The following is a 21019-nucleotide window of genomic DNA, read 5'->3' as shown; positions in this document are numbered from 1 at the left end:
GTCAGATACTCTAAGCCTATAGGCTGAAGATGATATCCAAACACTGCAGAAAAACCTCGGGTGACTGTCCAGGCAGCTGGCTGTTTCTGTCAAGGCACATTTTTTTTTTTTGGAAGCTGCTTACATGTATTTCCTGTTTATTTAGGTAATATAATTTCCTTCTTGGGTCTCTGAGGGCGTTGAAGATTAGATAGTTATAGTTATAGTTTTCCTTGTTAAGAATCACAAAAGAAACTCACTAAAACGTGTAAAGTGCATAAATTTGGAATACATTATAAGATAGTTCTCTGTTAGTAATATAAGTTAGGATAGAAAGTGAATCAGGTACATTTTGGACTTACCAAAATAGGATAGATAATGGAATATTTTCTCTGAGTTTGTCAAATGCAAATGGACTAGACATTGTTTAGGTATTTATTGCTTGTATATATTGTATATAGCTATTGTACTTTTGCATATAGTTTTTCTTATATTAGTTATAACTTTTTCTAATTTTTTTCTTTTTATTAGAATAATAGGGGAAAGGTGGTGATATTTTAATTGTGCTGAAATGTGATTCTATTTTTGTTAATAAATAAAGTTTGCCTGGAGATCAGAGGTCATTAGCAAGCCAGGAATAGAAGTCAGGTAGTGGTACCCTTGCCCTTAATCCGATCACATGGCAGGCAGAGTCTCTGTGTGGTGAAGGACACAGCCAAGCATGGTGACCCTTCAGTCTTTAATCCCAGTATCAACCATAGAGACCAGGAGGTCTGTATAGACAGGCAGTGACGAGGAAGTCATGTGGCTGGGCTTAGAGCCAATGAGGAGGCAGAACAGGAAAGCAATAAAACGCAACACACACAGGAAGAAGGTCTCTCTCTCTCAGGGGAAGGATGACAGCGAGTGGTAAGCTAACGGTAGTTGTGGCTCTTGCTCTGATCTCTTAGGCTTTAACTCTGTATTTGACTCTTATTATTAAATAAGACCATTTAGAATTTCGTCTACAATCAATTGCATATCTTCTTGGCAAAAATGGGATCTGGGCTCAAGGGCACGGCCATCCTGTCAGTGACCTCAGGGCGGATCTTCTGCAGCATGGGAAGGAAGAAGGCAGAATCATGAAGGAAGTTGCTGGTCACAAGGAGGTGGAGATGGGAAGGTCCTCCTCCATTCTGTCCTCCACATGAGAAAATTCAGGGGTTGTGTGCCCCTTTTTACCCCGAATCTTCCTGTCTCCTGAGCACCCCAGGGTCCCTGCACAGGGCTCCTCTCCTGTCTGATGGCTCTGCTGGTCTCACTTCCTGGAGGGAATCAGGCCATGGCTTGGATCCTGATTCTGCTGATGTCAGCTGCATGGCTGCAAGCTGGTGAGTGGTGGGGACCTTGTTAGCAGGGACTCTGCCCTAACCACAGGAGGGGCCAGTGGGGCTGGGAAGAGCAGCTGTCATGTGGACAGGGGTCTCCTAGAGGAGCCAGCCAGTGCTGTGTGCCCCAAGAGAGAACTCATCCTCAGAGTGGGTCCAGTCCAACCCTTCCTTGTCTTTCCAGTCCCATATGGGATAATGTGACATAAGGACAGTCCTGCCCTGTGACACACACCTGCCTGTGGGTCAAGGGTCAGGAAGCTCTGAGTTTTTCTTTCCAATCTCTGCAGAGACTTCAGATTCTCCCCATCCTTCCCAGGTAACTCAGCAGGATCCAAGAATAAAACTACCTTTGGAGTCAACCAACCAACAAACCTCTCCGGTGTCCAGGGAGGCTCCATCGAGATCCCCTTCTCCTTCTCCTTCCCCTGGGAGATGGCACAGAATCCACAGATGAGGATTCTCTGGAAATGGCAACACCTCCTTGGGGAATTTATCTACAACTCCTCCTCAGGTTACACACATGAGCATTTCAAGAACCGGCTCTTCCTGAACTGGACACAGCCTCAGACAACCGGAGTCCTCAGAATCCTGGACTTGAAGGAGAAGGACCAGACAAAGTACTTTTGCCAAGTTCAACTGAACACAACAGAAGGAATGAAGGGTTTGCAGTCAATTGAAGGGACCCAGCTGACCATCACCCATGGTGAGCCACCCTGGCTCTGGCTTTGATGCCTCTGGCTTCCTTGTCCCCTCGATGTCACCTCAGGCTCCACAACTCTGAGCCTTTTTTATATTCCTTTCCCTTGCTGTTGTGACAAGCCTTTGCTGCCTCCTCTGACCTTGTCTGTCATTTTCTTCTAAGATGGAACCCTATGCCCTCTTTAGGATTCAGCCTGCCCCCCCCCAGTCAGTTCACCCCTACCTGTCCCAAACTAACACTCAGGCCAGGCCACTTCTCCAGGACCTCAACTGAGTGACTTCTCCAGGATGTAACTGACTCACTTGGTCTTGGGGCAGGGCTCCCCTGAGTCCCTGTATGGAGCATCTCCACACAGCTCCAACCTAAGCCCAGAACAAACAGCAGGTGCCCGCCGGATGTTCTTGGAGTCCTCCAGTCTAAGTGTAAACTGCCATCTAGCACCACAGTCCCCCATTTCCCCTCCTAGCTCCCCAGCACACACCCCTCACCTCTTTCTACCCAACTCCCTGTCTCCTCCACTTTCACAACCCCCTCTCTCCTTCCTTACCCTCTTGCCCTCACCTCTCCCACACAAGCTCCAAGGCTCTTGGGAAATAATGTCCCCATTTTCATGATGTGGCTGCTCTGTCTTCTGATCCCTGCCTCTCCTCTGCAGCAGAAGTAACTGCAGTCCCGTGCACAGGGAGCACTGAGGTCCAGGCTCATCATTGTGTGGCTGTTACCCCTGTGCTCTTCCCATGGCCCTGCAGCAGCTGGGAGACTCTGTGTGCTTAGTTGTTGATCACAATCTTGCTCTGTGGCCACCTGTCACACTGCTGGGCACTCTCATGGTCATTATACAGAGAGAGACAGGGAGACCAGCAGAATTCCACCCCTGCCAAGGTCATGCTGGTGAGGAACAGGCCTTGAAAAGGACCCTTTACCTCCAAACATCTCTCAAACAGTAGACACATGGCCTCTGTGGAGTTCACACTATTGCTTGCCTGCCTTCTATCTTGATTTTGTGGAGCATGTTTATATGGTGTGAGTATGGATGTGTGTGCATGTGTGTATGTGTGGGTTCATGTGTGTGTGTGTGTGTGTGTGTGTGTGTGTGTGTGTGTGTGTGTGTGTTACATGTACCCTATTATTGTACATGGGAAAACCAGAGAGGTGGACATTGGGGGTCCTCCTGTAAGACCTCCCTCATTCCCTAGAGGCAGAGTCTCTCACTGACCTGGAGCTCACTGTTTACAGCTGGCTGATGGGCTATGAAGCATTATTGATCCTCCATCTCCAGTGTTGTGGTTACAAGTGTTTTCATGGCCTGTCTTACAAATAATGTGTATGACATACGAGGAAGGAACGCCCAAGGTTAACCTCTGGCACACACACAAACACACACACAGAGACACACACATGTACACACATTCATGCACCATTATGTATGTGCAAATATTTAATAAAAAATACATTTTTAGAAAATAAATTATAAAATTAATAGTCAAACAATAATCATAATTATTAACATTGCCAATCCTCAGCAGTGCCAGTGATAGGTGGGTTTGTCCCTTCCAGGTTAGACTCACCCTCCTCCCCCTGGCAAACCACTCCTCATCTTACCCCTGTACTAGTTCAGGATAAACTCCACAGCCAGAGCTGACAGGCACCTTACATCTGCATTTCCTGTGTCTCCTACAAGTTTCCCTAAATGGCTTCTCTTCTTCCACCTCCTCCCTCTTCCTCCTTTCCCAATGTCTCCAGCCTTGGTGACAATCTGTTAGGCACTTGTAGAATAATCAATCTAAGGCACCCATGCCTTTCTCTGCTTCCGGCAGACACACCATGTTTTTCTTCCTTTAGCAGAACTTCAGATGGTCCCCAAGGTCACACCCACACTAGAAAAGGGCTCTGCCACTGAGTTACACCTCACTTCCACTGTGACTTCTTCCATCAGTATTTTAAAAATTAATTCACTACTGGATATTCCAGCCCATTGTTTTTAAAATATTAAAATTAATGATAAAAAGACATTTTTATTTTATTTCCATTTTTTTAAAAGACAGAATCACCTGTACTCTAGGCTGGCCTCAAACTTACTAGATAGCTAAGGATGACCTTGAACTTCTGACTCTCCTGCCTCCACTTGCCAAGTGCATGGATCACAAGGGTGTGTGACCACTCCTGTGTGCAGCGCTTGAGATGGACTCAGGGCCAAGTGCACCCTAGGCAAGCACTCCACCACTGAGCTGCATGCACAGCCCTCAAAAGTAATGTTTTATCTGAGCAAAATATCCTCATTTAGGGCAAAGATATCACACCCAGAGAAATATGTGCAACAAGTATTGAAAAGAACTCTGTGATTGACTTATTAATTCTCTTTCCATAATTTCATATTTGTAGCCAATTCAATAGTACTCTGCTTTGCAATTTTCTCTTTGGTGTCTAAGCAAAAAGACCTCCGATGATCTCTGTCTCTGTCTCTGTCTCTGTCTCTCTCTCTCTCTCTCTCTCTGTATTTCTCTGGGCTGAACTCACCAATGCTCTAGGACAGCTGGCAGTGAACCCCAGGGCTCTGCCTGTCTTCCCCCTGAAGTGCTGGATTACAAGTGCATGGCAACACACACAGGTCCCTGGGGATGCAATTCAGGACTTTGTGATCCAGAGGTGTCCTAGTTCAAGTTTCTATTGCTGTGAAAAACTCCATGACCAAAGAACTTGGGGAAGAAATGGTTTTTTGGCTTACACATCCCAGTCACGTTCCATCATCAAGGGGAGTCAGGGCAGGAATTCCAAGCAGGAACCTGGAAGCAGGAACTGAGGCAGAAGCCATGGAGGGGTGCTGCTCAGTGGCTTGCTTTCCATGGCTTGCTCAGCGTGCTTGTATTATAGCATCCAGGACCTCTGCCCTGACATGGTACCACCCACAGTGAGCTGGGCCTCCCACACCAATCACCAATCAGGAAAATGTCCTACAGACTTGCCTATGGGCAATCTGATGGAGGCATTTTCTCAGTTGAGGTTCCTCTTCCCAGATAACTACAGCTTGTGTCACATTGACAAAATAACTAACCAGGACACAAGGCAGGTACTTGAGGACTGAGGCATCTCCTCGGTGCTAACCTGCCTTTTCTCCCTCAGGACACACTTTCCTAGTGTCTAACTTTGTCCATGTCAATGGCTGATGTGACTGTTGCCATCTGTGTTAGTATTCTACCACTGTACTTCCAACACCTTTGTTTTTTGCTTTGTTCTTTTGGGACATTCTGGGAGAGAAGGTAATATATATGTATACATCAATGTGTGCGCGCACATCTGGTACTGAATAGTGACGGTGGCTGCTCCACAGAATGAATGTGCTGTAAGCCACTGAGCTGTATATTGCAGAGTTCAAATGACATAGCTTATATTACATACATTTATACCAACAAAAATGATATTTTTTTTGCAACAAGGACTCACTATATAGCCTTAACTGGCCTGGAAGTTGCTATGTAGACTTGACAGGCCTTGAGCTCATAAAGATCTGTTTTGGTGCATGTCTTGGATCTCACTCTGTAGACCAGGCTAACCTGTAACATACAGAGATTCGCCTAGCTCTGCCTTTAGAGTGCTGGGATTAAAGGCTGGTACCACCACTGGACAGCCAAGGTGACCTTTCTTTTTTTTAATATTTATTTATTTATTATGTATACAGTGTTGTGCCTGCATGTATGCCAGAAGAGGACACCAGATCTCATTATAGATGGTTGTGATATATGTGGTTTCAGGAGATGAACTCAGGACCTCCTGAAGAGCAACCAGTGCTCTTAACCATCGGATCCATCTCTTTAGCCCAAGGTGGCCTTTCTTAAAGTGGTTTGGTATATATCTGTAATCCCAGTATTTGGGAGGTACTGAGATCAGGAATTTAATGTCATTGACTACACAACAATGTCAAGGCCAGTTAGGGCTACAAGGACTTTAAAAAAATGTTAAGAGTGTTTCAGAGCATTGGGTTTGTGATTGTGAGGACCAAAGCTCAAATTCAAACACCAACACAGGAAGCTGGGTGTCCCTGCATATGCTGCGACGCCAGTTCCAAGGAGGTGGAGGCAGGAGGATTGCTGAGTTTGTTGGCTTTCAGCCTAGCTGATTCTGAAGCCCCCATTTCACAGAGACCTGCCTCTGAGGAACAGGTGGAGAATGTTGCAAGAGGACACCAGAAGCCTCTTGTGGCCTCCACATGCATAATCAGGCACATGTCTCTATCGTGTGTGTGTGTGTGTGTGTGTGTGTGTGTGTGTGTGTGTGTGTGCGCGCGCGCGCCTGTCTGTCTGTATGTGTGTGTGTGTATACACAGGCTTATCTGCTTGTGTGTATAGGTTCCTGTATGTACACTCACAGACATATACTACACAGATACATAAAATAAATGGTAAAAGATTTTAAGTAGTGTTCAATGATTTAAATGTTTCATGCATTTATACAATGAATTTTGACCATATCTACATCAAAATCAAGCAGTGTCTTCAGCAACAGGTTCTTACCATCTAGCTATGGTGGGCATCCAAGAGCAATGACAGTAGTCTATATTGTACAAGGGGTCTCTGGACCTTGCTGACCAATAACCAATAGGGAGTCAAGCCATGTCTTTTCCTGAGATTTCCATTCAATAACTCAGGTCTTTAGAGCAGCATTGTCCACACTTGCCTGCTACTTCTGCTCTAACAAGAACTGTTTTTACAAAATGACTGTTTAACCAGGCGGGGGTGGTGCACACGCATTTAATCGCAGCACTCGGGAGGTAGAGCCTGGCGGATCTCTGTGAATCCGAGGCCAGCCTGGTCTACAGGGTGAGATCCAGGACAGGCTCCAAAGCTACGCAGATAAATCCTGTCTCAAAAAAACAAACAAACAAACAAAAAAGACAACAACTGTTTTTGATCTGTGTGACTTAGAGATTGTTCTTTGTAAGGGATAACATGAGGGTCTGAGGACATTTCTACCAGCAAGTAGAGAGTTGTCCTTGCTCACCCAATTCTCAGCCTCAGCAAATGTTCTCTTCTTCCTGTGTGAGCTTCAAAGAGCTGTTCCTCATCCCGCACCCCCCAAAGGAAACAAGATGCCCATGTGTGCCCATCCTCCATTCAAGAAGGACTCACTTGCTCCTTGAGTGCAGGATCAGAACCTGGTCCCCGGCAGCTCTAACAAGCCAGGCTTGGCCATCTGTCCTCAACAGGACAATTAAAGAGACGGTCACAGTGAAAAGCAGAGGAAAAAGGCTTACTCAGCATGGCCATACTGGGAAAAGGAACAAGGAGGTTCAGTGACAACCCCCCAACTCCATAGTTGGGGTTTTGACAGGTCCTGACATGAGGCTTAGTCTTAAATAGAAGACAAGACATGTGCAGAGCTGAGCAGTCCCAGGGCTGGTGTGGCCCCGCCCCCAGTGAGCCATCACTGTCTCTGTCCAGTCTCTCCTGCAGGTTGATCTGAGGAGTTCTCAGGACTGTGTGAACTCTCTTTCTGGGAGACCAGTTCTTCCTCTGGCTGTCTCCAGACTTCAACCTTTTCTTCTCCCAGCAAGAGACTCCCTGGGTGACCCCAGTTCCCTGGAGTCCATTGCTTCAGTAGTCTGAGGGGCAAGGAGTGCAGCAGAGGCATCCTCAGAGCATCATTCCTGTCAGGGAAGTTCCATGCTGACCTCCTTTGTCTCCTCCCAGCCCCCAGGACCACATCTCCAAGCCTCACCACAGGAACTTCTGAAGGCAAGATGAACAGAAATAATCAGACCCTGGGTCTGGGAACCAGAGTTGGGTTGGCAGTGGCTGCTGCTGTACTCCTGGCTGGGGTTGTGGGGTTGACAGTGTTCCTCAGGTGGAGGAGAAGGAAAGGTAAGTGGTCCAAGACTGCACCCCATCCCACTTCCTGAGTGTTTACACAGAACAGTCCACACCAGAGTCCTTGAAGGGGATTGACGACAGCGCAGTTGTGAATCCTCAGGGGATGGCTGAGTCAGGAAAGTGCTGCCATGCAAGCTGGAGGTTCCATGACCAAACTCCATGTAATCCCAGTGCTGAGGAGGTGGAGACAGGATGATCCCTGAGGGAGGATGGCTGCTATACTGTCCTAACTGGTGAGACTAGTGTCCCAGTGAGAGACCTTGTCTTTAACAAGAACCAAGGTGGTCAGATTTAGAGGAGCAATACCTAAGGGTGGATTCTTGCCTCCCCAGGGCAGATCCCTAACGGCCTCCTCCTGAGTCCCCAGTCAGGCTCTGGGCTTGAGCTTAGAGTACCCGGGGTCTGTTTGCTGCTGTGGTTTGTTTGGTGACTGCAGCCCTGCACTGCTAACCTCACTGGGATTCTACCTGAAGCCGCTTCCTCAAGTGAGGTTCTGCAGGGCTAAGTCTGTGAATGCACAGTCCAGTCATGGCCCAGTTCATCTCTGTTGACTTAGTCACAGGTCATCAGTCCTCCCCTGTGGTTACAGAGGAGAAAGGGGCTGCCCAGGAGAAACCCGGGGGAGGGGAAAGCACCAGGGACCGGAGGTCGCCTCAGCAAAGGTGTATTGCTCCACTTGACAAAGTCTGGCTTGAAACTGGAGGATCACATGTGGATGAACATCTGGTTTCTCCAGTAACTGCAAGGTGATGGGAGACATCCAAGGGCTGAGTGTTCATTTCTGAAAGAGCTGTGGTGTTGACAGACAGGTCAGAGGAGAGACAGAAGGTTAGAGGAACTCAGAGGAAGAAAATAACATAGGATGTCAAAGAATAAATAGTGACAGCCAGAGGCAGTGAGATGACTCCGGAGGTCAGGGCACTGGAAATGCTCAGAGCACACATGCCGAAGGAAAGAGCTGAGTCCTGGACATTGTCCTCTAACACACGCATGCCATAGCATGTGCATACACACACACGGTAAGTAAATAAATATACTACGATTAAAAATGAAAACAATGACAGCCAACGGTGATTCACATCTCAGTCAGTACACCTGAGAGGTGGAGGCAGGAGGATCTTGAGTTCAAGGCTAGCCTGGACTATATGAGAATTTATCTCATTCCCCTCTCTTCAATACATTAGCCAGGAAAAAGCTAGGAGTCATGTGGAGGACACTCCCTGTGCTTCCAGGAAAGGGAAACCATCTCAGGAACTCTTGAGCAGTGTGGTGCATGTGGAGGATGCAGGAGATGACCAGAGGGAACCTGGTAAATCAGGTTCCCAAGCTCTGATACCAGAGGACAAATGAAGTGGCCACCACAACGCCCTGGTGTAATGACATCAGTGTGTGTAAAGGTCTTCAAGAGGGTCACTGAGACAGATTACCGGGGAGGAAGGAGTTTGATAAGAGTTACCGATGCCATGGACAGACAGAATGGTAAATTGCAGCATGACAGGGCACTCTAAGGAGATTTCAGGCTCCACCAACATGGCAGAGATTCCAAAGAGGGAAGGGGATTCTTTTTATATCCTTCTGAGGAGGAGAGGGGTGGTTTCACTGCACAAGCTAAACCAGTGAGGAGGCAGGAGAGGGAACAGGATGTGTGGTCACTAATACCGTCATTGACTAAAATCACTGCCCAGGTGAGATCCCTGAACCTGGATGGAAGCAGGTCAGCTGGAGAGAACAGAGTCTGGACAGCAGTGTCTCTGTGAGAGGTGAAGGGCGGTGCTGTGGCCTGAGCAGCAGCTGGATTCTGACATCACAGTCTTAGGGTGCAGAGCACAGACTGGAGGGGACCAGGCTGTGTCACTTTGCCACAGTGGAGCTGCACATGGGGATGAATGGCCAGAACCAGGAAAAATTTGAGGCAAAAGCTTTCAGACTTTGTGATTAGCCTGGGGTGGTAGTGCATGTCTGTAACATCAGTGTGTGGAAGGGGCAGGCAGGAGGATCAGTAGTTCAAAGTCATCCTTGGGTGTGGAAGACCTCAAACAAACACTCAGTGATTAGATGGATGACACGGGGACCAGGGAACAGGAACAAGTGTGAGTGTGTTGAAGAATACTTTGATGAAACCAACAAGCCCATTTAGGGGCTGAATAAGGAAGTCTGTTCAAATTGTGCAATGGTGGGTATTTTCCACTGCAATGATAATACATTGTGATCAAAAGTAACTTGAGGAAGAAAGAATTAGATTTGGCCTGCGGTCCCAGAAGGAAGGTTAATAACGGTGGGGCAGCTGAAGCAGGACACTGAGAAGTCACATCTGCAACACATGCAGAAAACCAGGAAGAAAGCTGGAAGTGAGGTGGGGCATTATGTTCTCAAAACGTGACACACACCTCTTCTAGAAGGCTGCACCTCCTAAATAGTCCATAACCTCCACAATATGACCAAGGGTTCAAATAGGTGAGCCTGTGGTGAAGATTATTCACTCAAACCTGCACAGCGGTGGGCTGACCAGCTGATTTGTGGTTACAGTTGAAGTGCCTGTGTGGATCTAACAGAGCGGTCCAAAAAACAAAGAACAACAAAGAAAAGTGTGCTTATAAGTCAAAAGAGAAAACACAGAGAGATGGGTCAGGAGTTAAGAACACTTGCTGCTCTGTCAGAGAACCTGAGTTCTGCTCCTGCATCCACATCAGATAGTTTACAACCTCCTGTAACTCCAGCTGCAGGCCAGTCTGGAGGCCTCTCCTGAATCCCACAGGCATCTACTCTCATGTGCACATAAATTTAAAATTCTAAAAACAAAACAATAACAAAAAACTTTAAAAGCTACAGTAGCTAAATGAATAATAGACTTTTTTTTTTAAAGAAATACAGTAGCCCTCAGAAAGTAAAAGGTATCAGTGTGGAAGCCTGGGAACCACATGGTGGAGGAAATCGACTCCTGCAGGTTGCCCTCTGACCTCCATACAAACTGCGGCACCCCCTACCACATAATAAATAAGTGGCAAAAAACTGTGGTCATTAAAACAGCGTAGTACGGACCAAGACAAACAGACCAGTAGAGTGAAATATAACACAGAAAGAGGCGGTCTCTAAAGGCACAAAAAAAGGTGTGTGAAGACAGAGTAGATGAGGCAGGTGTGGAGTGAGGGAACTCAAGGTTGGTGAAGGAAGCAGAGGAGACAGGGGTGGACATGGACTTAGCAGACATTTGGGAGGTTGCTGTGTAGACACAGCCCAGCAGAGGAGCTCAGGCTCCTCTCTGACTGCCTGGGGCAGGTTCTCTGCTCCCCTGTCCTCTGAAGGTGGTCTGAACACAGAGGACAGCTGAGAGGGATGGTGGAGGATCAGCACTGATGTCACACTGACACTGTTTCTTCCCCACAGGACAGAGGACTAAAGCCGAAACCCCAGCCAGGTGAGCGCCATCCGGGTCCTCTGCAAGAGCAGCCAGCGCTCTTAACCACTGAGCCATCTCTCCAGCCCCTTCAAATAACATTAAAAAAAAAAGGAGAACCACACAGGACCCTTCACATCTCCCTAACCACTGACTCATCCTGTCTGCTCCCTCCTTTTCGCCTATGACATCTCCCTCCTCAGGCACCAGATTCACACACTGACAAGGAGTGCAGGGTCTCAGGAGTCTCCTTCCCAGAACAACACCCCCTTTACACTCATTCTTCCTCCCTCTCTCCTTCCATTTCCTGGGCTGCCCTCTCTGTCTCTGTTTCCTCTCAGCCTTGAACATTCGCCTGGATTCAACAGCTCTCCCATCCTTCCCTGTCTTCTCTCTGTCTTTCTCTATGGTCAGTGAGCCCCGCTGCCCCAGAATCCTTTGTTCCAGATCTTCCACATCTCTTACCCTTTTCTCTTCACCTCCCAACCTCTCCACCCTTCTCTCCTGCCTCTTCTTTTCCTACTGTACATGGCCTGCTCTGACCCTTCCTTCTCCAACCCCTTTTTTTCTGAGAAACGGTCTCATTTAGCCCAGGCTGGCCTCTAACTCACTCTGTAGCCAATGATGACCTTCAACTTCTGATCTTTTGTCTCCACCTCCCAACTGAGAAAGGACAGAGACCACACCCTTTTATGAGGTGCTGGGATGGAACCAGGCCTTGACAGATAACCAAGCATCCACTAGCAACACTGCATCCAGCTTCTCATCTCTCTCTCCCTGTGGCTTCTTTGGCCAGATGCCATCCTCCAGTCCTATATCAGTTTTTTTTATGAACCAGTGAGTACTACAAGAGATTGTTTTTGTTTTAGTTTTCAGGTAGTGAGAGGATAGCTGTTCTTCTATTTCTATCTCTTTTCCACCCAGAATGCATCCTAGATGTTGCTCACTATGCTGAGAGATGCAGGCTCCTTCCAATGCCTCTATTCTCTTCAGAGATTCTTTCTACAACACGTGTGACTTTTTCACTGAATGACGTGACATTCAGTGCATGTTGTGTGTTGTCTGTGTCTTTGTGTGTGTTTGATGTTGTTTGTGTTTTTGTGTGTTTTTTTTTTTTTGTTTTCAGTATCCACTTTTTTTTTTTTTTTTTTATTGCTTGTTCCATGTGTGGATATGACTTGACATGCACATTGGAAGCATAGACATTTGAAGATTTCTCTTTCTTTTTTTTTCTCAATTGTCATCTTGTTCTTAACAGTATTTCCTTTGGTTTTTGATCTTTTTGTTGTTTTTTTTTTTGGGTTTGTTTTGTTTTGTTCAGACAAGGTCTCCCACTGGTCTGGAACTCACCAGTTGGACCAGGTTGGTTGGTCTGTGAATATCAGGAGTCCCCTGTCTCCACCTCCTGATCACTGAGATTACACCCTTGTACCACCGCGCACAGTTCTGTGTGTTGTTACTGTTCTTGTGTGTGTACATGTGCAGGTGCACATCCACAAGTGCCCAGGTGTGTAGAAGCCAGAGATCAATGCTGTGTCTTTCTTAGTAGCTCTCCATTTCGTTTTGTGTTCCTGTGTGGTGTGTGTGTGTGTGTGTGTGTGTGTGTGTGTGTGTGTGTGTGTGTGTGGTGGTCATATGTCTATGTAGTGACTCCCCTCAGTTTCTCCCACCTTTATTTAATATTTATTTTGAGGCAGGGTCTCTCACTAACCTGAGTTCATCAGTTGGGCCAGGCTGCCCAGCTTCAGGGATCCTCCTCTCTCCATCTCCACTCTCAGGCACATCGTGTCCAGATTTTTTTCACATGGGTCCTTAGGGATCTAAATCTGTGCCTTCGTGTTTGTGAAGTGGGCACATATCCAGCTGAACCATCTCTCCAGCCCTCCACTTCATCTTTTGAGACAGGGTCTTTCACTGAATCTAGAGCTCATCTGTTAGTCCGGGCCAGTGAACTCCAGGGATGTATCTGCCTGTCTCTGCTTCTCCAGCATCCAGCATCCTGTGGGTCCTGGGTCTGCAATCAGGACTTCCTGTTTATGTGACACTTACTTTCCTAACTGAGACATCTCTGCAGCCCAGCACCTGATGTCTTAACCCTTTCCTGTCCAGATTCTGATATGTTGTCCATTTGTTCCTGTGTAGGGACCTCATTGAAAACACTGACAATGTTGAACCTGAAGGTAAATTCTGCCAGCTTCCTGTTTCCCCACCTGGCTCTGCCTTCTTCTCCCAAGACCTCACACTTACATGAGCACCCCTCTGTATTTTCTCCCTTCCCTCCTTCACCCTGTTCCTCCCATGTAACCAATGTCCTCACCTCACTGTTGGAACTCCCAGCCATCTGTCTCCCTTCATATCACATCTTGACTTCAGGACTCTGTGTTCCTTTTCTCTAGGAAAATATATGGACCCCAAAGAGAACCCCAAGGTAAGCCACTCAGATTCAGGCCTGAGGGAAGTAAAAGGGATGTTGAAGAAAGAGGCAGAAGGGTGGAGGCTGCAGGTGTGGGCAGGTCACTCAGGCTGCAGCTGAGGCAGGTGTGGGCAGGACTCTCAGGCTACAGCTGCTGCAGGTGTGGGCAGGGCACTCAGGCTGCAGCTGCTGCAGGTGTGGGCAGGACACTCAGGCTGCAGCTGCTGCAGGTGTGGGCAGGACACTCAGGCTGCAGCTGCTGCAGGTGTGGCAGGACACTCAGGCTGCAGCTGCTGCAGGTGTGACAGGACACTCAGGCTGCAGCTGCTGCAGGTGTGGGCAGGATACTCAGGCTGCAGCTGCTGCAGGTGTGGACAGGACACTCAGGCTGCTGCTGCTGCAGGTGTGGGCAGGACACTCAGGCTGCAGCTGCTGCAGGTGTGGGCAGGACACTCAGGCTGCAGCTGCTGCAGGTGTGGGCAGGACACTCAGGCTGCAGCTGCTGCTTTATGGTGGCCACAGCTGCACTGCTGCCCTCCAACCTCTTGTCCCCACAGGATAACAACATCATGTACGCCTCCATTGCCCACTCAAGCCCAGCCTCCCCAGGAACACCACCCTGCCAGCCCGTCCATGAAGACCCCCAGGAGAAGACTGTGTACTCCATCGTAAAGACCAAATGAGTGGGTCTGGGTGATGATCTCAGAGTCACCTGTGTTTCTAGTGAGAAGAAATCCCAGCTTCCACTGATACCCACAGCCAGAGACAAAATCTCATGGGTCACTGATACCCATGGCCAGAGACAGAAATCCATACAACAGGGCATTTGACCTGAAAGAAAATCAGAAATTCCCAGTTCCCTTTTCTAACTTCCTAAACATTTCTCACAAAAATAAAACAATCCACAGAATTTGTCTAAATGAATCTAATTAAGAGTCACATCCCCTCCTCTATCACTTTTTTCTGGTTGCCCAATTCAGGGGAGGCCCCAAATGCTGGCAGCCAGTCTACATGATGTACACCCACATCTGGGAGGGTAATAACCAGCACACTCTGTGACTGGTTCCCATGGACCACCACACTGGACATCAGAAACAAACTAGATAGATGGTGTGAGACAGGGAACTAAACACTAGATGGTCACAATACTTTCCTAAGGCTATGTCACTACCAGGAATTCGGGGAACCAGGACTCACAGACATGCTTTTCTGAAGGTTCCCCAGGCCTGGGTCCTGCTGCTGTCCCCAGCCTCCTACACCCTCCAGAGAAGGCAGGTTGCCATAGCGACATGAAAGGAAGCACAGCCTAAGCAGTTGACCCAGAGACCTGCTTTATTACCCATGGTGCACAGCTCTGACTTGAAGCATGGAGCAGGTCACCAACCCCAACATTCAACATCTGCTCAGGATCACTGAGAGGCAGTCAGCAGTAGAAGGTCCAGAGCACACTACTCCTCAAAGAGGCCTGCCAGGAACTCCTCCGAGCCATCCCTCTGCTGCGACTTCCCTCTCTCCTCTGCCTCTCCAATGTCTTCCATGAGTTGTTCCAAGTCCAGGTCACTGGAACCATGATCTTCAGGGGGGAAACTTGCTGCCTCCTGTGTCAGGGGCTCCTGAGGTCCAGGACCTTCCTTTCCCAATGGACAAGCCCCGTGTGGAGCTGGTGGGGTAGGGCAATTTGGTACAATTTTTATTTCCTTCTCCTTAGGTAAGTGGTCACTGATTCCTTCTTTTAGAAATGCCAATTTTTTTCCTTTTTTTTTCTTTTTGGTTTTTCCAACAAGGTTTCTCTGTGTAGCTTTGGATCCTGTCCTGGAACTCACTCTGTAGACCAGGCTGCCTCAGAGATCTCAGAGATCCACCTGCCTCTGCCTCCCAAGTGCTGGGATTAAAGGTGTGTGCCACCACAGCCCAGCCTCTTAATTTATTTTTTTAGGGCCTAAAGAGAACAAAGGACAAAGTTGAGAGCCCCTTTAAATCAACCTATCCTGATGTTTTACAAGCCAGATTTCTTGATTCTTATGTTTAAATCATCTGAAAGGATTGTCTTCCTCAGAATTCGGAACATGGACTTTCAGGTCACACTTGGACTCCAGCCTTGTGTTAGCTGTGTGTTCAACATGGGTCTTGAACAAATCTGAACTTTTCTGAGCCTTACTTAGTACAGTTGTATCTGAATCATCAAGGGGCTGGAAAGATGGCTCAGCAGTTAACAGAACATGCTGCTCTTGTAGAGAACTGGGTTTCAATTCCCAGTGCTCACATGGTGACTCACAACCACCTGTAACTCCAGTTCCAGAGGATATGACATCTCGAATATTATTCATGGACCAGCCTTAAAAATACTCTTCCCAGGGGCCCAGAAGAGCCGCTACCAACATCGGGTTAATGAATCTAGATTCACTAGCTCTTTGTCCGTTTACTTTATTCCTCTATGACAAAATTCTGTCTACACAGCTTCAGCTCCATCCTCACATTCAGTTCCTCTCTGTAGATGAATTTCTAAATGGTCTTATTTAGTAAAATATATGGAGCCAAAAATTTGAGTTAAAGCCTTAGAAAGATCAGAGAAGCAGAACAAGCCACAGCTAACATCACCTCACCAAATTCTCAGCCGATCCTGTTTCCAGGAACTGGAAGCCTCTGAGTCCTCATCCGAATGGATCTCAGCTGAACTGCTGCTGTGAATTTGAAGTCTCCAGAAGGATGATGGGGCCCCACCTCTCTGTGCCTATTTTTCCTGTCCTCATAGTTTTAGTAAGCTCCTATGCTTTTGACCTCATATTTGTCCTCTGTTCCTTCGTCCTCCATCTTGCCTACTTAGCTCTTTACTCCTGGCTCTCAAGAAACTCTACAAGAGATCTGCCTTACCCTCTACAGAATCTCTGTCTTCCTCCCTTCTCTCTGGCCATGTGGTTCTGTCACCCAGGAATCCTGTTCCACCATTCCCTGTACCTGGATATGCAAAAATCTCCTTTGTTCTCAGTCAATTGCTCTGGAATGCCACTAGGCCTGAAGGCAAGGGATGGTCTCAACTATTCTGTCCCCTCCTAGTCCTTCAATGCTTTGTTTGGAGCTGGCCCTAGCTAAAGGGGAAATTTGCAAAAGGCAGACACCCAATTCAACTGCTAAAAGGGAGCAGGGAGCTCAGAGGCAGAAGTCCCTGCCTTTGTGACCTTATCTAAGTACAGGCCTAAGCAGGATGCTCACACATTCACATTCTATGGGAATTTTGAACACACAAATTCATCACAAGGAGCAGCTGAATATTAAAGCTGAATAACACTAAATATTCTGTGATAAATGGCTTCCCACTTGAAAGAGCCTTGGTCAGTCAAGGTATAGCTTATTGTATACAGTTGTACTCCTTATATCTACATATTCTTGTGGCTTACCACAATGACACCCTCTTCTGGCCTCTGTGAGCACCAAGTATGAATGTGGCGCACAGATATATATGCAAGCAAAACACCCCTACACATACAAATTATAAATATGTATATTAAAAATAAATAAATAAAATGTCAAAATTCTAAGGCCCATTCCATGAAATGGAACCCACACCTGGTACTGTTAAACGGTCCAAGAACCTGTGTGTGGACAAATCCTAGGCCCTAAGGAAAATCCACTCCCATCCTCTACTTAATGGACACGGAATTAAAGTGACTCTAACAACTTCACTGCTGTCCCCACAGATCTGTGCGTCTCTCAACCTTAACAGAGATGCTTCTCCTTGCAGCAGGTGACAATTAACAGAGTTGCTCAAGTGGCCAACATCCTGAGAATAAGATTGTTGCAACTCAGTACTCAATGGGACATACCACACATCTCTACCCCAAACTCAAGGATCCTTGAGAAAGGGGGGTCAGGGCAAAAGACTGTATAAGAGACAGAGGTGACGGAAACAGTATTCTCTGAACACACCAGGGCAGTTGCACAAATGAACTCACAGGGATTGTGACAGCAGCTATAAGTTCTATGCAAGCTTAAACCAGATAAAATTCTGTGTGGAAAAGGCATGAAATCTAATTACAGACTGAAATTCTATTGGCATTTGTTTTAAAAAGATTTAAATATGTTTCATGTATATGTATCACATATGGGAAGTGTCCAGGTTTCCAGAAGGGCTCAGCCCTCCAGTAGTTAAGAGGAGCATCTGAGAGCTGGAGAGCAACAGCCTGAGAAGCAGCAGAAGACTGACTGCGATTCGAACCTTGAGACTGAATCTGCAGGTTGGCAGCAGCCTGCACTCACAGGGAGAGCTAGAGAGCCAAAGGGAGACAAAAGGGAGGCATGGTGAGTTCAGACCAGGGAAAGTAGGGAGGTGACATGGGTTCAAGACAGGGGAAGGAAGCAGAGGGAGAAGGACATGGGCAAGGGACAAAAGACCAGGAGATCTGTCCTCTGATTGGCTGTGCTGTGCAGAAGGACAGCTGAGGACCAGCTTCAGGTCCTGGTGACTCTCACAGAAGGCAAGCTATGTATATGCTGTCAAGGGTGGGGTCAAAGAAATGTTTTAGGCCAAGCCTCTAAATTAAACAATCAAAATAATTGTGAATGAATCCCAGATGTTGAACATTGGGGATTGTTTACACGTTGGAGCTTGGTTTTGCCTTATACTGATTATGATTATGCCATGTTTTCTTCCTCTTGAAGTAAAAGAGGGTACTTTATTTTTGATACTGCAGGAAGACATTTGAGAGACTTTATCCTTTTTAAGAACATTTTTTAAAAGATTTAAATTTATAAGGCTATGGGACTGCTTTAATTAATGACAGGGATGAGCTTTAGTTAGTGCCTTGCAAGTGTTTTCAGGGTTGTGCCCAGTACTGTGTGTGTTGTTACTGTTCCTGTGTGTGTACATGTGCAGGTGCACATCCACGTGTGTCCATGTGTGTGGAAGCCAGAGATCAGTGGTGTGTCTTCCTCAGTTTCTCTCCATTCTGTTTGTGTTCCTGTGTGTGTGTGTGTGTGTGTGTGTGTGTGTGTGTATGCATGTGAGTGCACTTGTACATGTGTGTGGAGGCCAGAGGAGTATGTAGTGACTCTCCTCAGTTTCTCCCACATTTATTCAATATTTATTTTGATGCAGGGTCTCTCACTAACCTGAGCTCATCACTTTGGCTAGGCTGCCCAGACAATGAGTTTCAATGAAATCCTCCTCTCTCTATCACCACCCTCCAGGTACATTGTGTCCAGCTTTTTTCACATGAGTTCTTGGGGACCTATATTTGGGTCTTTATGTTTGTGAAGCGGGCACTTTGCCAGATCAACCATCTCTCCAGCCTACCACTCTATCTTTTGAGACAGGGTCTTTCACCAAATCTAGAGCTCATCTGTTAGTCCGGGCCAGTGAACTCCAGGGATGTATCTGCCTGTCTCTGCTTCTCCAGCATCCAGCATCCTGTGGGTCCTGGGTCTGCAATCAGGACTTCCTGTTTATGTGACACTTACCTTCCTAACTGAGCCATCTCTGTAGTCCAGCACCTGATGTCTTAACCCTTTCCTGTCCAGATTCTGATATGTTGTCCATTTGTTCCTGTGCAGGGACCTCATTGAAAACCCTGACAAAGTTGAACCTGAAGGTAAATTCTGCCAGCTCCTGTTTCCCAACCTGCCTCTGCCTTCTTCTCCCAAGACCCCACACTTGCATGAGCATCCCTCAGTATTTCCACCTTTCCCTCCTTCACCCTGTCCCTTCATGTAACCAAGGTCCTCACCTCACTGTTGGAACTCCCAGCCATCTGTCTCCCTTCCTGTCATAGCTTGACCTCAGCACTCTGTGTTCCTTTTCTCTAGGACAATATATGGCCCTCAAAGTGAACACCAAGGTAAGCCACTCAGACTGAGGCCTGAGGGAAGTTAAAGGGATGTTGAAGAAAGAGGCAGAAGGGTGGAGGCTGCAGGTGTGGGCAGGACACTCAGGCTGCAGCTGCTGCAGGTGTGGGCAGGACCCTCAGGCTGCAGCTGCTGCAGGTGTGGGCAGGACACTCAGGCTGCAGCTGCTGCAGGTGTGGCAGGACACTCAGGCTGCAGCTGCTGCAGGTGTGGTGAGGACACTCAGGCTGCAGCTGCTGCAGGTGTGGCAGGACACTCAGGCTGCAGCTGCTGCAGGTGTGGGCAGGACACTCAGGCTGCAGCTGCTGCAGGTGTGGGCAGGACACTCAGGCTGCAGCTGCTGCAGGTGTGGCAGGACACTCAGGCTGCAGCTGCTGCAGGTGTGGCAGGACACTCAGGCTGCAGCTGCTGCAGGTATGGGCAGGACACTCAGGCTGCAGCTGCTGCAGGTGTGACAGGACACTCGGGCTGCAGCTGCTGCAGGTGTGGGCAGGACACTCAGGCTGCAGCTGCTGCAGGTGTGGGCAGGACACTCAGGCTGCAGCTGCTGCAAGTGTGGCAGGACACTCAGGCTGCAGCTGCTGCAGGTGTGGGCAGGACACTCAGGCTGTAGCTGCTGCAGGTGTGGGCAGGACACTCAGGCTGCAACTGCTGCAGGTGTGGGCAGGATACTCAGGCTGCAGCTGCTGCAGGTGTGGGCAGGACACTCAGGCTGCAGCTGCTGCTTTATGGTGGCCACAGCTGCACTGCTGCCATCCAACCTCTTGTCCCCGCAGGATAACAACATCGTGTACGCCTCCATTGCCCGCTCAAGCCCAGCCTCCCCAGGAACACCACCCTGCCAGCCCGTCCATGGGAACCCCCAGGAAGAGACTGTGTACTCCATCGTAAAGGCCAAATGAATGGGTCTGGGTGACGATCTCAGAGTCACCTGTGTTTCTAGTGGGGAAGACTCCCAGCTTCCACTGATACCACAGCCAGAGACAGAAATCCACACGTCAGGGCGTTTGAGCTCAGAGAAAATCAGAAATTCCCAGTTTGCTTTTCTAACTTCCTAGACTTTTCTCACAACAATAATAAAATCCACAGAATTTGCCTAATGAATCTAATTAAGAGTCACTCGTGTGACCCTTAACTTCTGGCCCTCTAAGATCCCCTCCTCTATCACTTTTTTCTGGCTGCCCAAGGCAGGGGATGTCCCAAATGCTGGCAGCCAGTCGACACAATGTACACCCACATCTGGGAGGGTTAAATAACCAGTACACAGTGACTGGTTCCCATGGACCACCACACTGGACATCAGCAACAAACCTAGATAGATGGTGTGAGACAGGGAACTAAACACCAGATGGTCACAATGCTTTCCTAAGGCCATCTTGCTCCCAGGAAGTCGGGGAATCAGGACTCACAGAGATGCTTTTCTGAAGGTTCCCCAGGCCTGGGTCCTGCTGCTGTCCCCAG

The 21019-nt window shown here is 47.9% G+C and overlaps 1 protein-coding gene across 1 annotated transcript; it reads left to right on the top strand.

The window, feature by feature from the left end:
* The first annotated feature begins 966 nt into the window (after nucleotides 1-966).
* LOC114687977 (paired immunoglobulin-like type 2 receptor alpha) lies at nucleotides 967-20523 on the top strand. Its single transcript, XM_037198529.1, has 8 exons — nucleotides 967-1349; nucleotides 1666-2052; nucleotides 3892-3968; nucleotides 7619-7904; nucleotides 11298-11328; nucleotides 13450-13487; nucleotides 13704-13735; nucleotides 20335-20523. The coding sequence occupies exons 1-8, from the start codon at nucleotides 1262-1264 to the stop codon at nucleotides 20458-20460; spliced, it is 1065 nt and encodes a 354-aa protein (XP_037054424.1). The 5' UTR covers nucleotides 967-1261; the 3' UTR covers nucleotides 20461-20523.
* Nucleotides 20524-21019: the final 496 nt, after the last annotated feature.

This window comes from Peromyscus leucopus, chromosome 23 (genome assembly GCF_004664715.2).
Source record: "Peromyscus leucopus breed LL Stock chromosome 23, UCI_PerLeu_2.1, whole genome shotgun sequence".
In the NCBI taxonomy this organism is placed as follows: domain Eukaryota; kingdom Metazoa; phylum Chordata; class Mammalia; order Rodentia; family Cricetidae; genus Peromyscus; species Peromyscus leucopus.
The sequence above is the reverse complement of the archived record's forward strand: the minus strand, read 5'-3'. Positions and strand labels throughout refer to the sequence as shown.